This window comes from Copidosoma floridanum, unplaced genomic scaffold (assembly GCF_036245765.1).
Source record: "Copidosoma floridanum isolate Cflo_tuat_1 unplaced genomic scaffold, Cflo_Japanese_pri ptg000030l, whole genome shotgun sequence".
Taxonomy (NCBI): domain Eukaryota; kingdom Metazoa; phylum Arthropoda; class Insecta; order Hymenoptera; family Encyrtidae; genus Copidosoma; species Copidosoma floridanum.
In genome coordinates, this window is record NW_028321907.1 from 18,233,592 (window position 1) to 18,250,378 (window position 16,787).

At 36.8% G+C, this 16,787-nt stretch overlaps 3 protein-coding genes across 4 annotated transcripts in view; 2 read left to right on the plus strand and 1 right to left on the minus strand.

Annotated features, from left to right (window-relative positions):
* Positions 1-2,312: 2,312 nt before the first annotated feature.
* Positions 2,313-8,938, plus strand: LOC106646193 (acyl-CoA-binding protein homolog). 2 transcript variants are annotated; one of them, XM_089597147.1, is made up of 4 exons: positions 2,313-2,419; positions 4,090-4,204; positions 4,686-4,839; positions 8,908-8,938. In XM_089597147.1, the coding sequence occupies exons 1-3, from the start codon at positions 2,405-2,407 to the stop codon at positions 4,820-4,822; spliced, it is 267 nt and encodes an 88-aa protein (XP_089453273.1). In that variant the 5' UTR covers positions 2,313-2,404; the 3' UTR covers positions 4,823-4,839; positions 8,908-8,938. The 2 variants fall into 2 exon arrangements, with proteins under 2 accessions (XP_089453273.1, XP_014217719.2); XM_014362233.2 differs by lacking the exon at positions 8,908-8,938 and having other exon boundaries at positions 4,686-4,892.
* On the plus strand, positions 7,662-9,585 carry LOC106639534 (Acyl-CoA binding protein 1). Its single transcript, XM_014353191.2, has 3 exons — positions 7,662-7,951; positions 8,908-9,022; positions 9,100-9,585. Exons 1-3 carry the CDS (start codon positions 7,937-7,939, stop codon positions 9,237-9,239), a joined length of 270 nt encoding a protein of 89 aa, XP_014208677.2. The 5' UTR covers positions 7,662-7,936; the 3' UTR covers positions 9,240-9,585.
* A 25-nt stretch (positions 9,586-9,610) lies between these two features.
* The window catches only part of LOC106646192 (dnaJ homolog subfamily B member 6-B-like), a 31,864-nt gene continuing 24,687 nt past the window's right edge, over positions 9,611-16,787 (minus strand). Inside the window, exons 4-7 of the mRNA XM_089597145.1 lie at positions 14,212-14,385; positions 13,436-13,688; positions 13,266-13,349; positions 9,611-12,171 (exon numbers count right to left, since the gene is read on the minus strand). Coding sequence (XP_089453271.1) covers positions 11,547-12,171; positions 13,266-13,349; positions 13,436-13,688; positions 14,212-14,385 — 1,136 coding nt within the window. The 3' untranslated portion in view covers positions 9,611-11,546. The remainder of the gene's footprint in view (positions 12,172-13,265; positions 13,350-13,435; positions 13,689-14,211; positions 14,386-16,787) is intronic.

Genomic DNA, 16,787 nt, shown 5'->3' on the forward strand with positions numbered 1-16,787 from the left:
GAGATCGGTACTGCGGTTGCCGAGAGACAGGCGCTGTGCGTGGTCTTTGGAATTCCCGAGATCGGGCCCCTCCACCTCCTCCTCCTATACTGCAATTGCTCGTTTTCGCTGCAGGTTTGCTGCTGCAAATCCTGCGGAGGGACAGCATCGCGGGAACCGATCGCCGTTTAAAATCGGCAAAATCGTTTCCCCTCACCAAGCGACACTGGAAACAACTTTATTAGTTAAGAAGATAAAAAAAAAAAAAGTTTCAATTTGAACGTCAAATGGTGTTTACATCAAGTTTAATAGAATATAATACACAGATAACTACACTGCTATCTCGAAAGACGATCGTGGAATGGAACTCTACGGTGACATTTAGTACGTTATAAAACAACGGAAGAGCAGAAAAAGAAAACTAAGCCTCGAAATTTAATGCAAGTGCCTCTCGCCCCCCGTGTAAATATAAAAAACCGTGGCCGATCGTTTGGATGTAATATTGGTACTATGTACGGGTAATCGGAACTCGCTCCGTTAAATAGAAGCCCTCTGTATCTCTGGTTGTGGCGTATACAGGTATATAATATTTTGATTGGTGAGCTCTGAGTCATCAAAACACTTTCAAAAGGAAAACAAAAACGCCAAGAAGTTGCCGAGATGCGAAACTGGATCGCTGTGCCCCGCGCGAGAGGAGGAACAGGTTCAAAGCGTACGGAGCGCGTGCAAAAGAAATGAAGGAAAAAAAAGAAAAAAAAGCGAGAGAGAAAGGAAATCGGTTGCAGGGGGATGAGAAAAGGCACAGTCGCTGCGCATTCCAGCGCGGCTGACGCTCTTGGCGCGCGCATTATTTCCCAAACGGTATAAGTGTCTATACGTAAATATATGTTCCAGTGAAAACCTTTCTCTCTCTCTTTCGCGAGAAAAATCGGTCGGTGCTTATACCGGTGGGTGGGTGGGCCAAACGCTTTTTTGCTGTCAATGAAAGTCTCTCGTACACTATATGTACATCGTGCACGCGCGAATGAGCAAAGATGAAGATAAGTATATGTGTATAATACACTTGCCGGACGAGTCGAGCCGAGTGTTTATGATTATAATGTACATATGCGCGTGTGCATTGGGTATCCTTGGGATTCCGAGTGCTAACCTGTTCCTTCCACTTTCGCGTCCCAACTGGACCCTTGAACTCTGTCCCAGATCGATTTATCTCCTTTCGACGACTGGAGCCCTCACTGTTGTACTTAAAGGAGAAATAACAGCAATGAGAACGACGTCTGACCAAGAAGTCAATCTCCACCTGATGATGCTTGTGGTGAGAGGAGAAAAAAAAAAAAAAAAAAAAAAATGATGAGCTCGGAAGTTGCGGATCCGAGGCTATACAAAACGAGGTCATCAAAAGTGCTTGCTGCTTTTCGTGTGTATATATACAACGGATGTATGGGATTTTTTGTTTTGTCAAGGCAGCCGAGGAGAGTATGATGTAACTTGCGACTTTGACTTTCAAGTCTAATTATTGTGTTGTTAACAAAAAATAAAATAAAATTGAATACAGGATATTGTTGATGCATAATATATTTGGCGAGTAGGTCAGAGTACAATATTCCACGTAAGGACAAATGAGACACGATGTATCGTAAAACGTGATTTCTTTAGAAAAGTTTACTCTCGACCGACGTACCTTCGTGTATATTAATTTGTCGTTATTATACATACACGTGCGGCAGGTTTGTTTTTTGCTTTGTCTTTTTATCCAAGCGACTCATTCTACTACTCCAAGTGACGCGTGTATAATCATGTACAGCCAAAAACATAAACATATACCATTAAATTGCCAAGCCAATAAGTGTGCAAATGTGTCCTCGTACATGAGCTAAAATCTCGGAGCCTCGATTTACTTTTTCTTGTAGAACAAAACATTTGCACGATCATATAATAATCAAAGGGAAAGTGATTTATAATGTGATGATTGTCAATTTAAAAAAAAATTTTTTTGTTACCCCTTCAGAGATGGCTTTTAACAAAAGTCCTTGAGATCGCGAAAAGAAAAAAGAAAATAATTTGCACAACTATATTAATCACACGTACATAATATAGGCACAAGTTTAGTGCTGATGTAGCCGATTGCATTTTGGTTCCCCTCATTGTTTTTTTTCTTCTCTCCACTTAGTCGCGAAACAGTCCTCGTGTCCCCTTCCACTGCAGCGGTGGACTTTGCTGTATGTCTATATACACCCCTTTGTTGGCATCACCAGTTACACACGCTCGACGAGAGCATATATTATCTTTGCGACTTTTATATGAAATGCTTACATATAAGCTGCAGAAAACCAAATTCTAAATCCAGTAGTCATTCGGACGCCGAGTTGGTCATCGGCCCTGACAAAGTTGCTCGCAAACACCTACCACTGCACGTACCCGAGACATGTCAATCGACGAGGTACTTACCCACAATCACCAACATTTCTAACTTGTTTTAGATTATTTTTCATTTTAGCTGCGCCAGTGCAGGATTTACAAAGTTTCGTATCGCTTGTTTTTTATTTTATTTTTTTATATTTGTGAGTTTCGTAGAAGCCATTCCATGAAAAACGGATTATTTCAGAGGCTGAACGAGAATTTTCTCATAGTAACGTAACAGGTAGTGTGAGGGGCTTTTAGTTTTTATTTTGGCAAAGACTGACTTTCTCAATTTGTGCGCTAACGGCACTAGCTTTTTTCGTCATGGAAAAATTTTCTACAATAGGTACATTGAATTTCTTCAGAATACAAAAACTTTCCGATTTCAGCATCCAAACTTAATTGTCCGCATTTTCCGTGGGAGTGTTAAATTTGTCAGATGTGGGTCCCGCAGGTTAAACACCATCAAAGTCTTGGATACATTTTTTTTTTTTATTTTTTTTTTTACGTTGTTTCCGTCAGTAACTTTAAAATGTTGTACCGCAGGAAAAATTAAAAATACGTGTTTTGTAAAAACGGCGTCGTAAAAGTATAAATTTTCGAGTGAGGCACGAGAGCCCGTAAAGTTATTTTGGCCGTTTTTTTCATCTAAAACTACAGCAATGCTTTTTTTATGATCTAATCTCGTTTGTTTGTTGTACCTTCAGCAGAAAAACTACTTTGATTATTTAAAAAAAGGATTGGTATCTCTTTCCACGACTGAGGCATGAAATAGACCGTTTTTGGTAGAATGGCCCGTATATAAGACAGCTTACGTAAGCTGCTCTGCACTTTCGGATGGAACGATTGTCTTGCTTCAAAGTATACTTAACTATGTAGTTTTGGTAAACCAAACTTGATGTCAAGTTTTCCAACGATTACGTAAAACAGTGATGGTATACCTCTATACGCGCTGATTAGCGAAATCATCGGCACATGGCTCTCATGATAGTTACATTATTATTTTCCCTACAGTATAAATTACAAAAATAAAACGCTATCGTTGAGCCGTGCTCGTGCATATTAGCACAATATTTATTGTGTAATTGATGAGATACAAACGTTGCGATCGTGTTTTTTTTATTCTCTTTCTCGAGTGCATGCGGTAAAACGAGAACGGGAACTCTCGTACATAAAAATAAACAAAGAAATAACATGGATTCAACGCCACGCGTGACTTGGAAGATAAATCTCTGAGCCTCGCGCGAAATTTTTAACATAGTCGATAATTTTTTTGTTTTCTCTGCTAAGTATATTTTTCTTTGTACGCTTACGTGCACGGTATCGTAGGATAAAACACAACGGGCCCGTTGGCCATATTCATATATTCGTCGTTGCATCGACCTCTTCGGCCCCAGAGTGTGTTCATTTAAATTCACTTACTAAAGATATCGGAAATCTACTTCGAGTTTTACGCCGTAATGGGTTAATGGGTGTGTTTAAATAATGGTGAAAAAAAAAAAAAAAGAATTCATCTTACTGAACTGAAAGAAAAGGTCAAGCCGCAGGTCAAGTCGACACGATGATAAACTGCATGTATAATTAGCGGCTAAACGAAAATAACCATTTTTCACGGAAGTACAAAGCTTATCTGAAAGCTCGTGCGTTATAATCGTCGGTAACGATCGGCTAATTGCATACGGTGGAATTTATGGTATTTTTCCGCTGTAGAAATTCGAAGCCGCGGCCGAGGCTGTGAAAAACTTGACGAAACGGCCGTCGAACGAAGAACTTCTCGAGCTCTACGCTCTTTTCAAGCAAGCGACCGTTGGTGACGTCAATACTGGTAAGTTTCGACGTGTAAGTGCGTGTATATTTTTTATTTTTTTTTTTTTTCATCATAATATATTATACCCACATCGGTTGGTAGCGTCGGAAAAAGTTGCGAAGTTGCTATTTTCGAAGCGTCGGCTTTGTTTGAAAAAATGTTTTAGAATATATTTTTTTCGTCGATTAGCGCATGTGCGGCGCGAAACTTATTATACTCGAACTCGAGTCGTTTGGCGTTGCTAATCGTATATGCTTTTGCCTCGGGGAAAAAGAAAAAAAAATAAATAAATTTTACCGCGGTCTTCGATTCATCACAATTCGGGGTGTTAATTGATTTGACTATTTTTTTTTCTTTTTCTTTCGCGTTCCGTGCTAATGCGCGGAAATTTAGAAAATCTGGTGACGTTGATTCAAATAATCGTGCTAAAGTTGTAAAAAAAAAACTGTATTACTGTATAATGTTTATTTTGTTTTTTTGCTCCTGAAAAAAAAAACAGGCAAGCCAGGGATATTTGATCAGAAAGGAAGGGCAAAGTGGGAGTTCTGGAACAGCAAGAAGGGCATGACCAAGGACGCCGCCAAAGAAGCGTACATCGAATACGTCGACAAACTCGTCGAGAAGTACAAGGACTGAAGACGGTGCTATTATAAGTATATATAGCCCTACTCGCACTGGTAGTGCTGAATCCTACTTTTTTTTTTTTTTTTTTCACCGATACTATGCGAGAAGCTGCATTTAGTGGGAATTATGCTGCTATTGACGCGCATATTGAACTTTATCAAAGCGACGGAGAAAACCAAAATTTGAAAATTTGAACGTTTCTACGTTGCACGCCAAAAATGAATGAAAATTACATTTATCAATAGGTAAATTAAGAATGACATTAATTTTCCTCGAATTTATTCTTATACACGGCCACTCTTCTTAGCGCATACACTTTTATAGTGTGCCTCTGTAGGGAAATCCTATATCAGACGGACTAAGCTGATGAAAGAGGACTCATGTTCGCAGCCTATACAGGATAGTGTGGCATGCAAACGTACGTTTCAAACTTTGGTCCTCTCCTCTAGAACTCAATTTTGTTTTTTTTTCTTTTGGAGATGTGCGCATGTGTATGTGCACAAAGTACGCATACCTATATATAGTCATGTAAGCGGTTTTTGTTACCTTGTAAAATAATTTTTTAAGAATGTTATTTCCTTTTTTTTGTTGATGAAATAAACGTTTATTTTAATTTATATTGACTCGTCCAACGGTGACATCCTTTGATTGTGTAACACTGAGGGTAAAATATACATAGTCCGTGCGCATTACCAAAATGTACTCACTGTTGAAAAAATGAACAAGAAACACCTTCCTGTGGAATGTGATCTGCAGAATCATGAATTCGTTGCAACAAACATGTAAAACTAGTTGCTCTGCCGATCGTTATACTGCCGAAAACTCTCGGTTGCACATTTAAATAATAAAGCAGTGGCAAAACATTTTTTTTTTTTTTTTTTTTTTTTTTTACAGATAAGTAGTACAATAATTTATACGTTACGTTGTCCCTTACTGAAAAAAAAAGGTTTTTTGTTTTTAATGGTATAATTATTAATACCTCGAATATCAAGACTAATCGGTATTTTTGGACACAATCAAAATTGTATTGGAGTGCCTTATATTTTTATCGGAGCAAAAAGTGTAACCACTTATACATTGCATCGTCTATTTTCGATGTAAAACAAATTTATAACTTAGCATGAGGGGGATCCGATTTGGTCACATGACATGAGCTTTTTGACCAACTCAAGTAATCGTTGTCCAGATGGGCCCAAATTTTGTACGTAATTTCAAGTTCAATGTCAAAGCTAAGGGTTTGTGTTCAGAGACAAAGTTGTAGATTACAATAAAATAAAAGATTTTTCTACGTCATACATTTTACTATGTCATGAAAAATAATTAAATTGTGAAAACATGGAAGTAGTAATTTTCGTCACAGAAAAGCCATAGCTGTCGGGGCTATTTTGCATCCATAAGGTAATCCTGGTTGATTGGCATTTGTGTCAAAAAATCATTTTCCTATTGGGGGCGTTTTCGTGACATTTAGATGTTTACAGCACCCCTTGGTTACGATGGCGCTTGTATGACGAAATAGTAGTTTTTGTCGCAGACCATCGGAAATTATATCATAAAATAAGTATTGCTTTAGTTTCCGATGAAAAAAAGAGGCTAAATTAGCGTAACGGGCTCCGGTTTTACTCGAAAATTTACAGTTTTTACGACACCTGGAATCAAAATACAGATTTTTAATGTTTCGTATACATCGTGGGATCTTAAAGTTATGACAGTAAACAACATTTTCACGCATTTGAGAGAACCAAAACAAAAAAGTGTATCCAAGACTAAAGTTGCGGGACCGAAATCTGATAAATTCAATATTTACATGAAAAATGTTCTCACTTGAATTTGGGCATTTCAATTGGGACGTTTTTTATTATACCGATGAGGTCAAGGATGTTGCATAAATTTTTTCGCTTTTTATATTCCAATTGGCCAGTGCTACAAACACGCTCGCGAATTCGTAAACGCGAACTCTCCAAAAACGAAAACTAAGGGTCCGTAACGCTAAGGATCAATGTCATGTATCTTTACGAAGCGTTCGGTAATCGATTTAAAAGATGATGAGTTATATAATGTAACGGTTTGTACATGATATATTAAGAGTAGTGGCCACGTTTTTTAAATTTTCATTTAGAGCGTAACAATCTCGATTTTTCGACGATTTTGTACAAACCCGTAACGCTCCTATTTAAAAAAAATAAAATAACAAAGTCGTCGTAAAAAAATTTCTTGTGCAGATCTTACATGGCCCATAACAGTTTAGCTTATTTTGGTCATGGAGAATACGATAAAAATAATTTGAGGCGTTTGTCCATTCCTTGAAGCATGCCGGTTTTCGCAGAATGACCCATACACACGTAGAAATCGGAACCATATCCTTTTTTTGTAGAAAGTTGAACCAAGTTGATATTTTTTTGTCGTGATAAGTAACCATACCATACCCTGTTAAATTGTAAAATCAAGTAAGTAAATGCATAACATAAAATTTTGAGGGAAGGACTTAAGCTTTACTTTCAAACAATATATTGTTTACATACATATATGATTACATGAAGCATATCCATGTAGAAACCGATCACCTGTACATTCAATTAACTGCACACTAGACTGTAATAGAAGCTATTTTAATTTCAAAAAAAAACAAGAAGAAGAATAGACTCGTTGGACATTTTTAAAACTTTTTCGCATCTTCATCACGAGCTTTTGTTTTATAGCTTTGTTGAACATTTATAAAAACGGCATTTCTTCAAGCTGTTTTTTACCACTCCGCAAATCTACGGTATAGGTACTTAATACTTAAATATATACTAGGTATAATCGTTATTTTATTTATCGCGTACTTCCCCTCCATCGCTCACCGATATATATCATCCCCGGCCTTACCCTCCTTTTTTTCCTCCTCGTCGCCACTCGCTCTCTCTGTTCTTTTCACCATAACTATTACTGTATATATCACCATGTACACGTACATACGGTGCGACTGTGCACTGCCGGCATCAGTGCAGCATTCGGTGCTATACAGGGAACTGGGACGCTGTAGAGTTGAGAGAGCAGATCATCTTTGGTACGCGAACCTGACTTTGGAGCAACCAACTGATAAAATAAAAAAAAATAAAAATCCATCAACACCATCAAACGCGCATCATGTCTCTCGACGAGGTATGTTTAAATTGATTATTTCGTGGTATTTTGATTTAAAAAAAAAAAATCGAATGCCTTTATTGATGAATGAGCCACAGAGGGAGAGAGTGTGACTGGTGAATGGATCGCGTGATGGGAAGCTATTAAGAATAGCTCGAGTAGGTTCGATAATAAACTGGTAAGGTAAAAGTACGTATTATGGATACAAATTTCGATTGTTACGTTTCATCGACCAATATTAAATAAAAAAATAGTCATATGTCCATAATTTTTGGTTTTAATAGAAGCGCTATGCTCTTCTGAACAAATTGACATTTTTGAAATGAAATTTAGATGTAAAAAAATAATTTTATAAGCAAATATTGACACGATCAAAATGTCCATAACTATGGAATAGCTAAAAAGTTGTGTCCATATTTATGAGACACAAGTCCCAATTATGAAATTTACATGTTAATTAAATGGGCTCGTGCGTTTCATAAATAGGAACATCACATATTGCAGGTTATGTTTCAAACTGTCCGTATTATGAAAACCGGATTCGTAATAATATATTTTTCAATATAATAATGTTTGAATTTGTTTACTATTTTTGTTAATTTGATACGGTAGTATTATAGAGATTCTTCAGTATATTTTATTTTTATTATTAGAATTTTCATGATTATTTAATCTTGAGTTTCCATAATATGGGCACGTTTCATATTACGTACTTTTACCTTATACATGCATAGGATGAGTGCGCGTGTTTAAAATGCCATAGGGGCCAATTACTTTGATTGGCTCGTGCTTTGTTCGTTATATCTTACCTACGGTGCATTGAGAAAATGATGTGCCTAATAAGTTTACGGACTGATGTGGCAAAACATTATAGCCGGACCACGCCAGTATCGCGAGCTCGGCCGGTAGTGTCGCGATTCGCTTTATCGACTTGGTCTCTGAACTTTTTGATGATTCTTTTTTATCTTATTCAGCAATTCAACAAAGTTGCCGAGGAGGTCAAGAAATTAAAGTCCGAGCCGTTGAAAGAGGACATGCTCGAGCTCTACGCCCTGTTCAAGCAGGCGACTATTGGAGACTGTGAAACAGGTAAACCTTCCAAGACAAATAAACAAGTTTTAATGAACAGTTTGACAAAACAATTTTTTTTTTTTTTTTTTCCGTAGAAGAAGCACGCTTTTTCGATTTCAAGGGAAAAGCCAAGCGAGAAGCTTGGTGCAAGAAGAAAGGCATGAGCCAGGACGAGGCGAAAAAGTTTTACATAGAGAAGGCGAATAGTCTCATTGCCAGTATTGGCTTGTTATGAGTTGCGCGGACACAAGGTGCTTATGTGAATTTGACAAAAAAAAATGTGTGAGGGAGAAGAAGGAGCTTATTTTTTGATAACAAAATCGATCGCACAATCTTTTTTGCACACACGGAATTCATTTTTAATTGTAAATCCGATTATTTTGTGTCTATATGCACGTAAACAATTACAAGATGGTCGTAGAGTCGATTGCAAGTTATTTTTGTTAATTATTTTTTAAACGAACTTTGACTTATATTTGTGTACGCAATAACTGTTGTATTTGAAGAATAAAACTTATTACGAAAAATAAAATCCTCTTGTTCAAATTACTGCTGCGGAAACGGAGATAGAGAGAGGAAGAGGAAAGAAAACAAACGAGATGCTGATTTAATGAATAATAATGTATTTTTAAGTTTAACACTGTTTCTTATCTTTATGTACACATACGCAAAATTATTTTGCTAAAAGGGAAATGGAGAGAGAAGGGGTGGTAAGGTGTGGGAAGATACAACTTAAGAGTATAATTAAAGAGGAAACATTAAGAAAAAAAAAAAAAAAAAAAAAGATTACTTGCTTGCTTGTTCTAAACAATCATTTTGCTAATTCGAAAGGTATTAAATTCTTTAAACAACGCCTAATAAGCTTTGATGCACGTTTTAGCACGATTTTTCGGTTGTATCATCGATGACAATAAAATACACACAATTAAGATATTGACGCAAGAGATACTTGCTTATTTCTAAAGGGTGACAAAAACTGATAACAACGCAATTCAAAATACGACTGCCATTACTATAGGTAGTTGCAATGAGATAAGCTTTATTTTATTTTTTTACCAGTCTACGTGCTTTTTCTTAATCTGTCGGTTCTAAGCCTTACGATCTACCCGATAATTTATAAATATCGCACACTTGGTTCGTGACACCGTCGTCTCCTTACTGGAGATGCTCTTGCTTAATTTCAGTGGCTGTATGTAAAACTACTACTACTACTACTTGCTTAATTTAACAAACTCACAAAAACGAGCACTCACACGATCTGTACGCAGTTTAGATGACCCAATGGGGTCGATATTATATGCAAAGAAAAGTCACACATTGACTCTACAGGCAGCAGAATCATGGATCGTTTACAATGTATTCCTTTGCTGCTACAAACTTATAAGCCGTTTACATTTCAATTTTTTTTTTTTTTTTTTTTTTTTTTCATAATTCCAACCCTTCTCTAATTATCTTTCTCACTTATCATCATTCGTGCCAACCATCTGTATCTCTTAAATAAAGATAAGATTTTTTTTATTATTTTCCATTATAAATATGAATAGTAATAATTATAGTAATAATAATAATAATAATAATAGTTGTTATGTGTAACATGACCGCTTGTGTTTAAATATTAAACAAGGGAAAATTAAATTATCGTCTCGCTCTACACTACCGTCGTTGCTTTTGTTTACCAGAAAAAATTACTGTTACCCCAAAAGGAACAACGGCTCGTCGCTTTGCCGATAAATACAGCGCGTTACATGAAAAAACATTCACCAACACATCATCATAATCCATAGAATCAGTAACAGTTAGGATTCATCAATATTATAAAAGCTTAAGCTGTCGAGGTAATTAAAAGACGGAAAAGAAAAGAAAAAAAACGATGGTTGCTTTAAAAAAAAATAAATGTATTTTTCAAAAACAATGTTCTCAATTTTTGTGCATGAAAATTAAACACAAGATATATAATTGTACAACTTTTTTAAGCCTATTTTCACTTAAACAATTTTCGTGTGTTCCAACTTTTCATGAAAATCGTTGAATTATCTATTATGTAGGAATACAATCGTTATCAGTTCAAGTATTGTTAAATAAGTTCAATCTAATGCTTTCCACATATCTTATTTGCAATACCTCACTACATTACCCATATCTGTATCATCGCTATGAACCTATGATTCTCCGCTTCACAATCATATTTTTCGTTTCTTTAAGCTTTATTATTTTATTTAATGTCCTACGTATTAAGAGTCTGCCAAAATCCATTAAAACACTCGTAAATATGCATATTACCAGCTGCAAACTAAAAGAAAAATAGGGACTTTTTGTTAACTGTTCGAATTAACCATCTTTTTTTTTTGCAGTTATTTGATACTAACTCAGCACTGTAAGCCGAAATGTTAAAAAAGAAAAAAAAAATATTAAATGAACATCGTAGCTCGCGGAGTTAATTAAAAAACTAATATTAACTTATTTCATAGGACAAGAGTAATCATTAGAAAGATGGAGCGTGTTGTTTGCGCGTCCGAGCACGCGAGTGTTTGCAAACAGTTTGTTACTTTTTCCTTTTAGTAAGATAGCTAGATTTTGGAATCGGACCGTTCCCCGAGTACAATTTCGAGCTCGGGTTGGCGCTAGAATACAATCTAGAGCTCGGACTGTTTGCCGTGTGCAGTCGCGAGCTGGGACTGGTCGCAGAATACAGTCTCGAGCTGGGGGTGCCTGTCAAGTTCAGCTTAGAGCTTGGGCTGCTGGAGGAGAACAATCGAGAATTCGGATTGGTTGATGAGTACAAACGCGAGCTCGGGCTACTTGTAGGGTAGAGTTTCGAGCTCGGATTGTAGGTGGTCTTTGAGCTTGGCAACCCGGTACTTGGGCTTGACGTTTGATAGGACTTTGTGCTCGGACTAGTAGTCGTTTGGTGGATCTTTGAGCTTGGGCTCGATGCTTGGTAGGATTTCGTGCTCGGGTTACTCGGCTGGTGTAAATTTGAACTTGCACTGCTCTTTGTTTGCTGTGCTTTCGAGCTCGGGCTACTACCAGTCTGTTCTGTTTTCGAACTCGGGCTTCTAACAGCTTGCTCCGATTTAGAGCTCTGGCTACCCGTCGTTTGCAATTTTGGGCTTGGACTACCCTGTTTTGCATGATTACCGACTCCTTCGTCATCCGTGGGCGTGTATCTGTAACTTGAAAAATTGATCACTAACCATTACAAACCAATTTTTAGTTTTACTTCCACTTAACTAAAGGTCACTGACTCTATGAAGAGAAATGGTTAAATTAGCGCAAATAAAGCTTCATATTATCATTATTTAATTGAAATGTATGTCACGTTCAAAGTTACTTAATTATCAAGTACCACTTAAATCGTCAGATTGGGAAGTCCAGAGCTCGAAATCAATACTTGATCAGGGACATTCTAATTGTTAAGATGTAATCATACAAATTCACACATCATTACACGATCTATTTGTTATGTTTATCCTTTTTTTTTTTTTTTTTTCTCTCTGAATGAGCCTTGTATGTAATGAGCTTTTTAAGCATAAGCTGATGTGGACCAATATAAAGCTTTGTTTGCAAAAAATAAACCATCCTTTCATTTATTTGATTAAGTCATTGTGTACCCCATGACCTTTGGTTATTACAAACAATTAGCAAAAAGTTGGAAAAGAAAAAATTAATAATAAAAAAAAGAATTATGGTTAATCAAATTTTAGCGGTTAGTAATGAATTTTTAAGTTTTTTTGTCGATGTAGCCGTAGCTTTACGGAACTATACCACAAACGCCCTAATCACAGCCATCCGAGCTATATTAATTCTTGGTTATTTTTTTGGCTCTTACATACGCAAGTAAAATTAATCATTATAGAGGCTTTCTAAAATCAAAAAAGCAGCTACGCTTGAATCAGTCTGTTGCAGCAATATCTTCGTCGGCGGTAATATTTCCGCCTAGAAATACGCTACTGCATTGTTCTCTTGAAGTTTAAAAAAAAAAAAATTTCGCACTTTATTTTATTATTTTTTTTGGACACTTAATGTTTCGTGATAAAATTAAGATGTTGTATCAAACAAACCAATTATTGAGCGAAGGGGTTACTGTGGCTATTGATGTAAAATTTTGGTTAATCAATTGTACATCGATTGCAGCTGTTGATTAATTTAGATGTAGTTTCACATTTAGAGCAGCGGATTTGAAAAAAGATACAAATAGTTTTATTAAGTCCTAAGTTTGACGAATTAATAACAAAAATTTTAAAAAAAAATTTATTTGTACGCTATAGGCACTCCATTCTCCGTCTTGGACTTGAGGACGTCGTTCTCGTAGGACATAATTGTCTCTTTTCCATTCTCGTAGACTCTGAAACGAAAAAAAAAACAAAGACGATTCATCAGCACAAACGAAACATCCCTTTCAATGTGAATTGAACATGTAAGTAAACTGACTTTTTGGTGGTGATCTTTTTGCCGTTGATGAACCTCGTGGACGTACTCGTTCGCTTCATTTCCCGGGGCCCATTGTTGCTGGGTCCTCCGAAGCTTGCGCAGGTGCTGAAGGTAGTGCAGTTGTTCATGCCAAAGCCACCACCGAAGATATCGCCGAACGCCGAATCAAAGTGTCCAAAGGGCGAGAAGAACGAGGTGCTTATGCTGTTGCCGGCGTTTCGATTCCTGTGCCCTCGCGAGTGCCCGTGCAGATCTGCAAGGAAAAGACACGTATTAATAAAATCTGCTAGATGTCAAATCGCCCGCGACCCTGTGGATCATTCGTCATGTACGCACATGACGAGTGGCGAAGGCTTTAGCGACAGTTATCGCCTACCGAGCACAAATTAAATTCCTGCTCTCGCGGCTCGTTGCGCAACCGATTATTAATAGCGCATAAAATCGAAGGTGGTTTTGTCTCTCTTTATAGTTGTTATTAATTTTTTTTTTTTCTTTTTCAATCGCATGATATGTACTTTGAGTACAATTGTAGAATAGAGTGAATTCTCAGCGATAGAGTATAATATTCTCGGGCGGTGACCGGTACCTGTCGCTTAATCAAACAACATTTCCCAAAGATTTATCTCGTGGGCTACTTTGTTGGCCCCTCCGTGCTACGTTTCAAAAGACTTATCTTCTTTTTCTTTTCTTTCTCAGTCGACTATGGGTCACGAATATTTTTTATGGACGAACCGTAAGAAGAAGAGAAAACCCCACAAATATTAATGCATACTGACCGGCAAACAAGTCGAAGGGCGAGTTGCCGCCAAAGAACTCCCTGAACACGTCCTCGGGATCCCTGAAGACGAACGGGTTGAAGTTGAAGTCGAAGTCCTCCTCGTGACGTCTCTTGCCACCCGGCATCTGCAGACCCTCTTTGCCGTACTGGTCGTAAACTCGTCGTTTTCGCTCTGCAGAAGAGGAAGAAAAAAAAAAAAAAAAAAAAAAAAAAAAAACATGTAAACGAGTTAATGGAAAACTGGTCTGGTGATGGTTACTTTTTCTTCACTCGCTCATTCATTCCCTCTCCGCTCGTCCCTGCGTTCGCTCGCAAAGCTTCGTAAAACCCATTAAGTACGAGGGTGTGTGTAGTACTCCAGTTTATCACTCTGAGAGGCCCTTTGGGTATATATATATATATTTCTTGAGATCGAGATTCGACAAAAACACTTGAAATGGATAATCTTCCGATTAATAGGTCATGGTAAAAATTTCACAGAAGGTAAAAGAAAAAGAGCCTCTCAAAATTGGAAACAGAAAAAGTACAAAACGTTATGCAGCAGCCTATAATACGTAGCGTTAGCTCAACACACATGGATCAGAAAAAAAAGGTGTGAGTACTCGTGTTAGAAAGAAAATTCGACGGAGAGCTCATGATTCATTACCAGGAAAGCTGTCGGGGATAAGAAATCGCAAGACGATATTGTTATTGTTTGCGCGTTTTTTTGTTCGCACCTCGATGTAAGCGCAGATAATTTTGCATCAAACATTGCAAGGCGACGTTATTATTAAGGCAAGCGATATAAACTAAAGCGTCCACCTATTGGGGCTTATCTCGATGATTCTTCGATATAGATGTGTGTCAATACATATAAAGGCAACGATCGATAATTTAACACTATCGTTTGAGGAAAACAAAAAAATAATAATTAAAAATTGAAAAGCAGATAATCTGATCGATTATCCAACAGAGTTCGATTTTTTATTATTTACACGTAATGAAATAAAAAGCGATATTCACATGACATACATTTCTAAATATTGTTCATTTTTTGTTACACCTTTAACTATTATAACAAAATAATAATTAAAAATGATTAAAATTAAAAAACTTCAAAAACTACTCATCCAGAAACGAGACAATAGCCTTATAGAATTTCATTTTACTCGTAAAATTATAAATAAATAAAAATTTGTTCATACTGTATTTATAATGTTTTTTGTATAATGATGTGACAGATTTTTTATTTTTCAACCCGAACACGTGATTCATTTTAGAAAATACAAGAGACGATTGTTGAAAAATTTTTTCGAAAGCTATTTCCTCGTAAAAATAGACGTGAACAATAATATTATTGACATCATCGCGATACGGGATACAGTATACCTACACATTTATTGTTTCTTCTTCAATTGAATCCCACCAAGAGATCGATATCAATGACGATTCGATTAAAACCATCATCGCGATTGCGAAAGTTGCCGAGATGGCAAAAAATAATAAATGACCTCACAAACTCAGGTCCAAGATGTACGTACGGTAGATACGGTTGTAAAACGGATTAGCAGTAAGTTAGTGCTATATATACCAGAAAAAAACAATTTCTACGATTGCCAGTCACACAGAAAAACATCATCATGTAACAACATAACGCTCTTGGCAAAAAACACGCTTATTTTTTATTTAATAACCTTGCGCGTGTGCCCATAACTTTAATTTGAACGCTGCAAGTACACACTCTCGCGAGAAATGGTTTGGGTAAACATGTGCGTAATTATTAATCATTAATCAAGGAGGTTTCAATACTATGACAAAATAACGTTATCGTGTTTGCTTCCAGCTTGATTAATTTATTAGAAGCGGTGAAATATTCGTTAAAGAGATAGGAAAGCGGCAACTCAGGCAAGTTGTAACAAAGAAAAAGGAAAAATTATTATTTTTTCGTCATCGCACCAGTATTAATAATTTATATGAACTCGGTAAGTGTAATGAAGGTAGTTTGAAAAAAAAAAAGGATCATCATCAAAGAGGGACGGTCGAGTGTACAGAGTTGAAGAAGAAGATACCAAAAAATCTGTGGAAAGGCGAGTCAAAGAGATCCCGGTAGGTGTATCCTGCGGCACGCGCCGGCCTCGACGTAGCTCTTTGATTTCGCTGGTCGTACCTCCGCCTCTTTGCATCTGTATACAACACACACCACAAGCTCTATTCTCTCTCCTGTTTCTTATCTCTTTCCCCCTCTCTCTTTTTCTCCTCTCCCCTCCCGTTTATTATACTCGTGTATATATACATATATTGTGTATTATATTTTTTACCCTCGCACATACACACACACGTTCTTTCTTTCGAGGACACGCGGTATATTCCGTGCGGCCTTGCGCTTCCCTCTAAGCTCACTTTCCTTTCTTTTTTTTTTTTTTTTTTTTTTTTTTTAATTATTTTACTCCACTTTTTCGAAATTTATCGGGACGCGCTAGTGATAAAACTAGTTCGTGTGCGCGGAACAATGGAGTTTACTGTATAGTGTGGAATTGTAGTCGTTTTTAGTCTACTTTTACGCGAATATGGTGTATTGTATGCAAGAACGCGAGT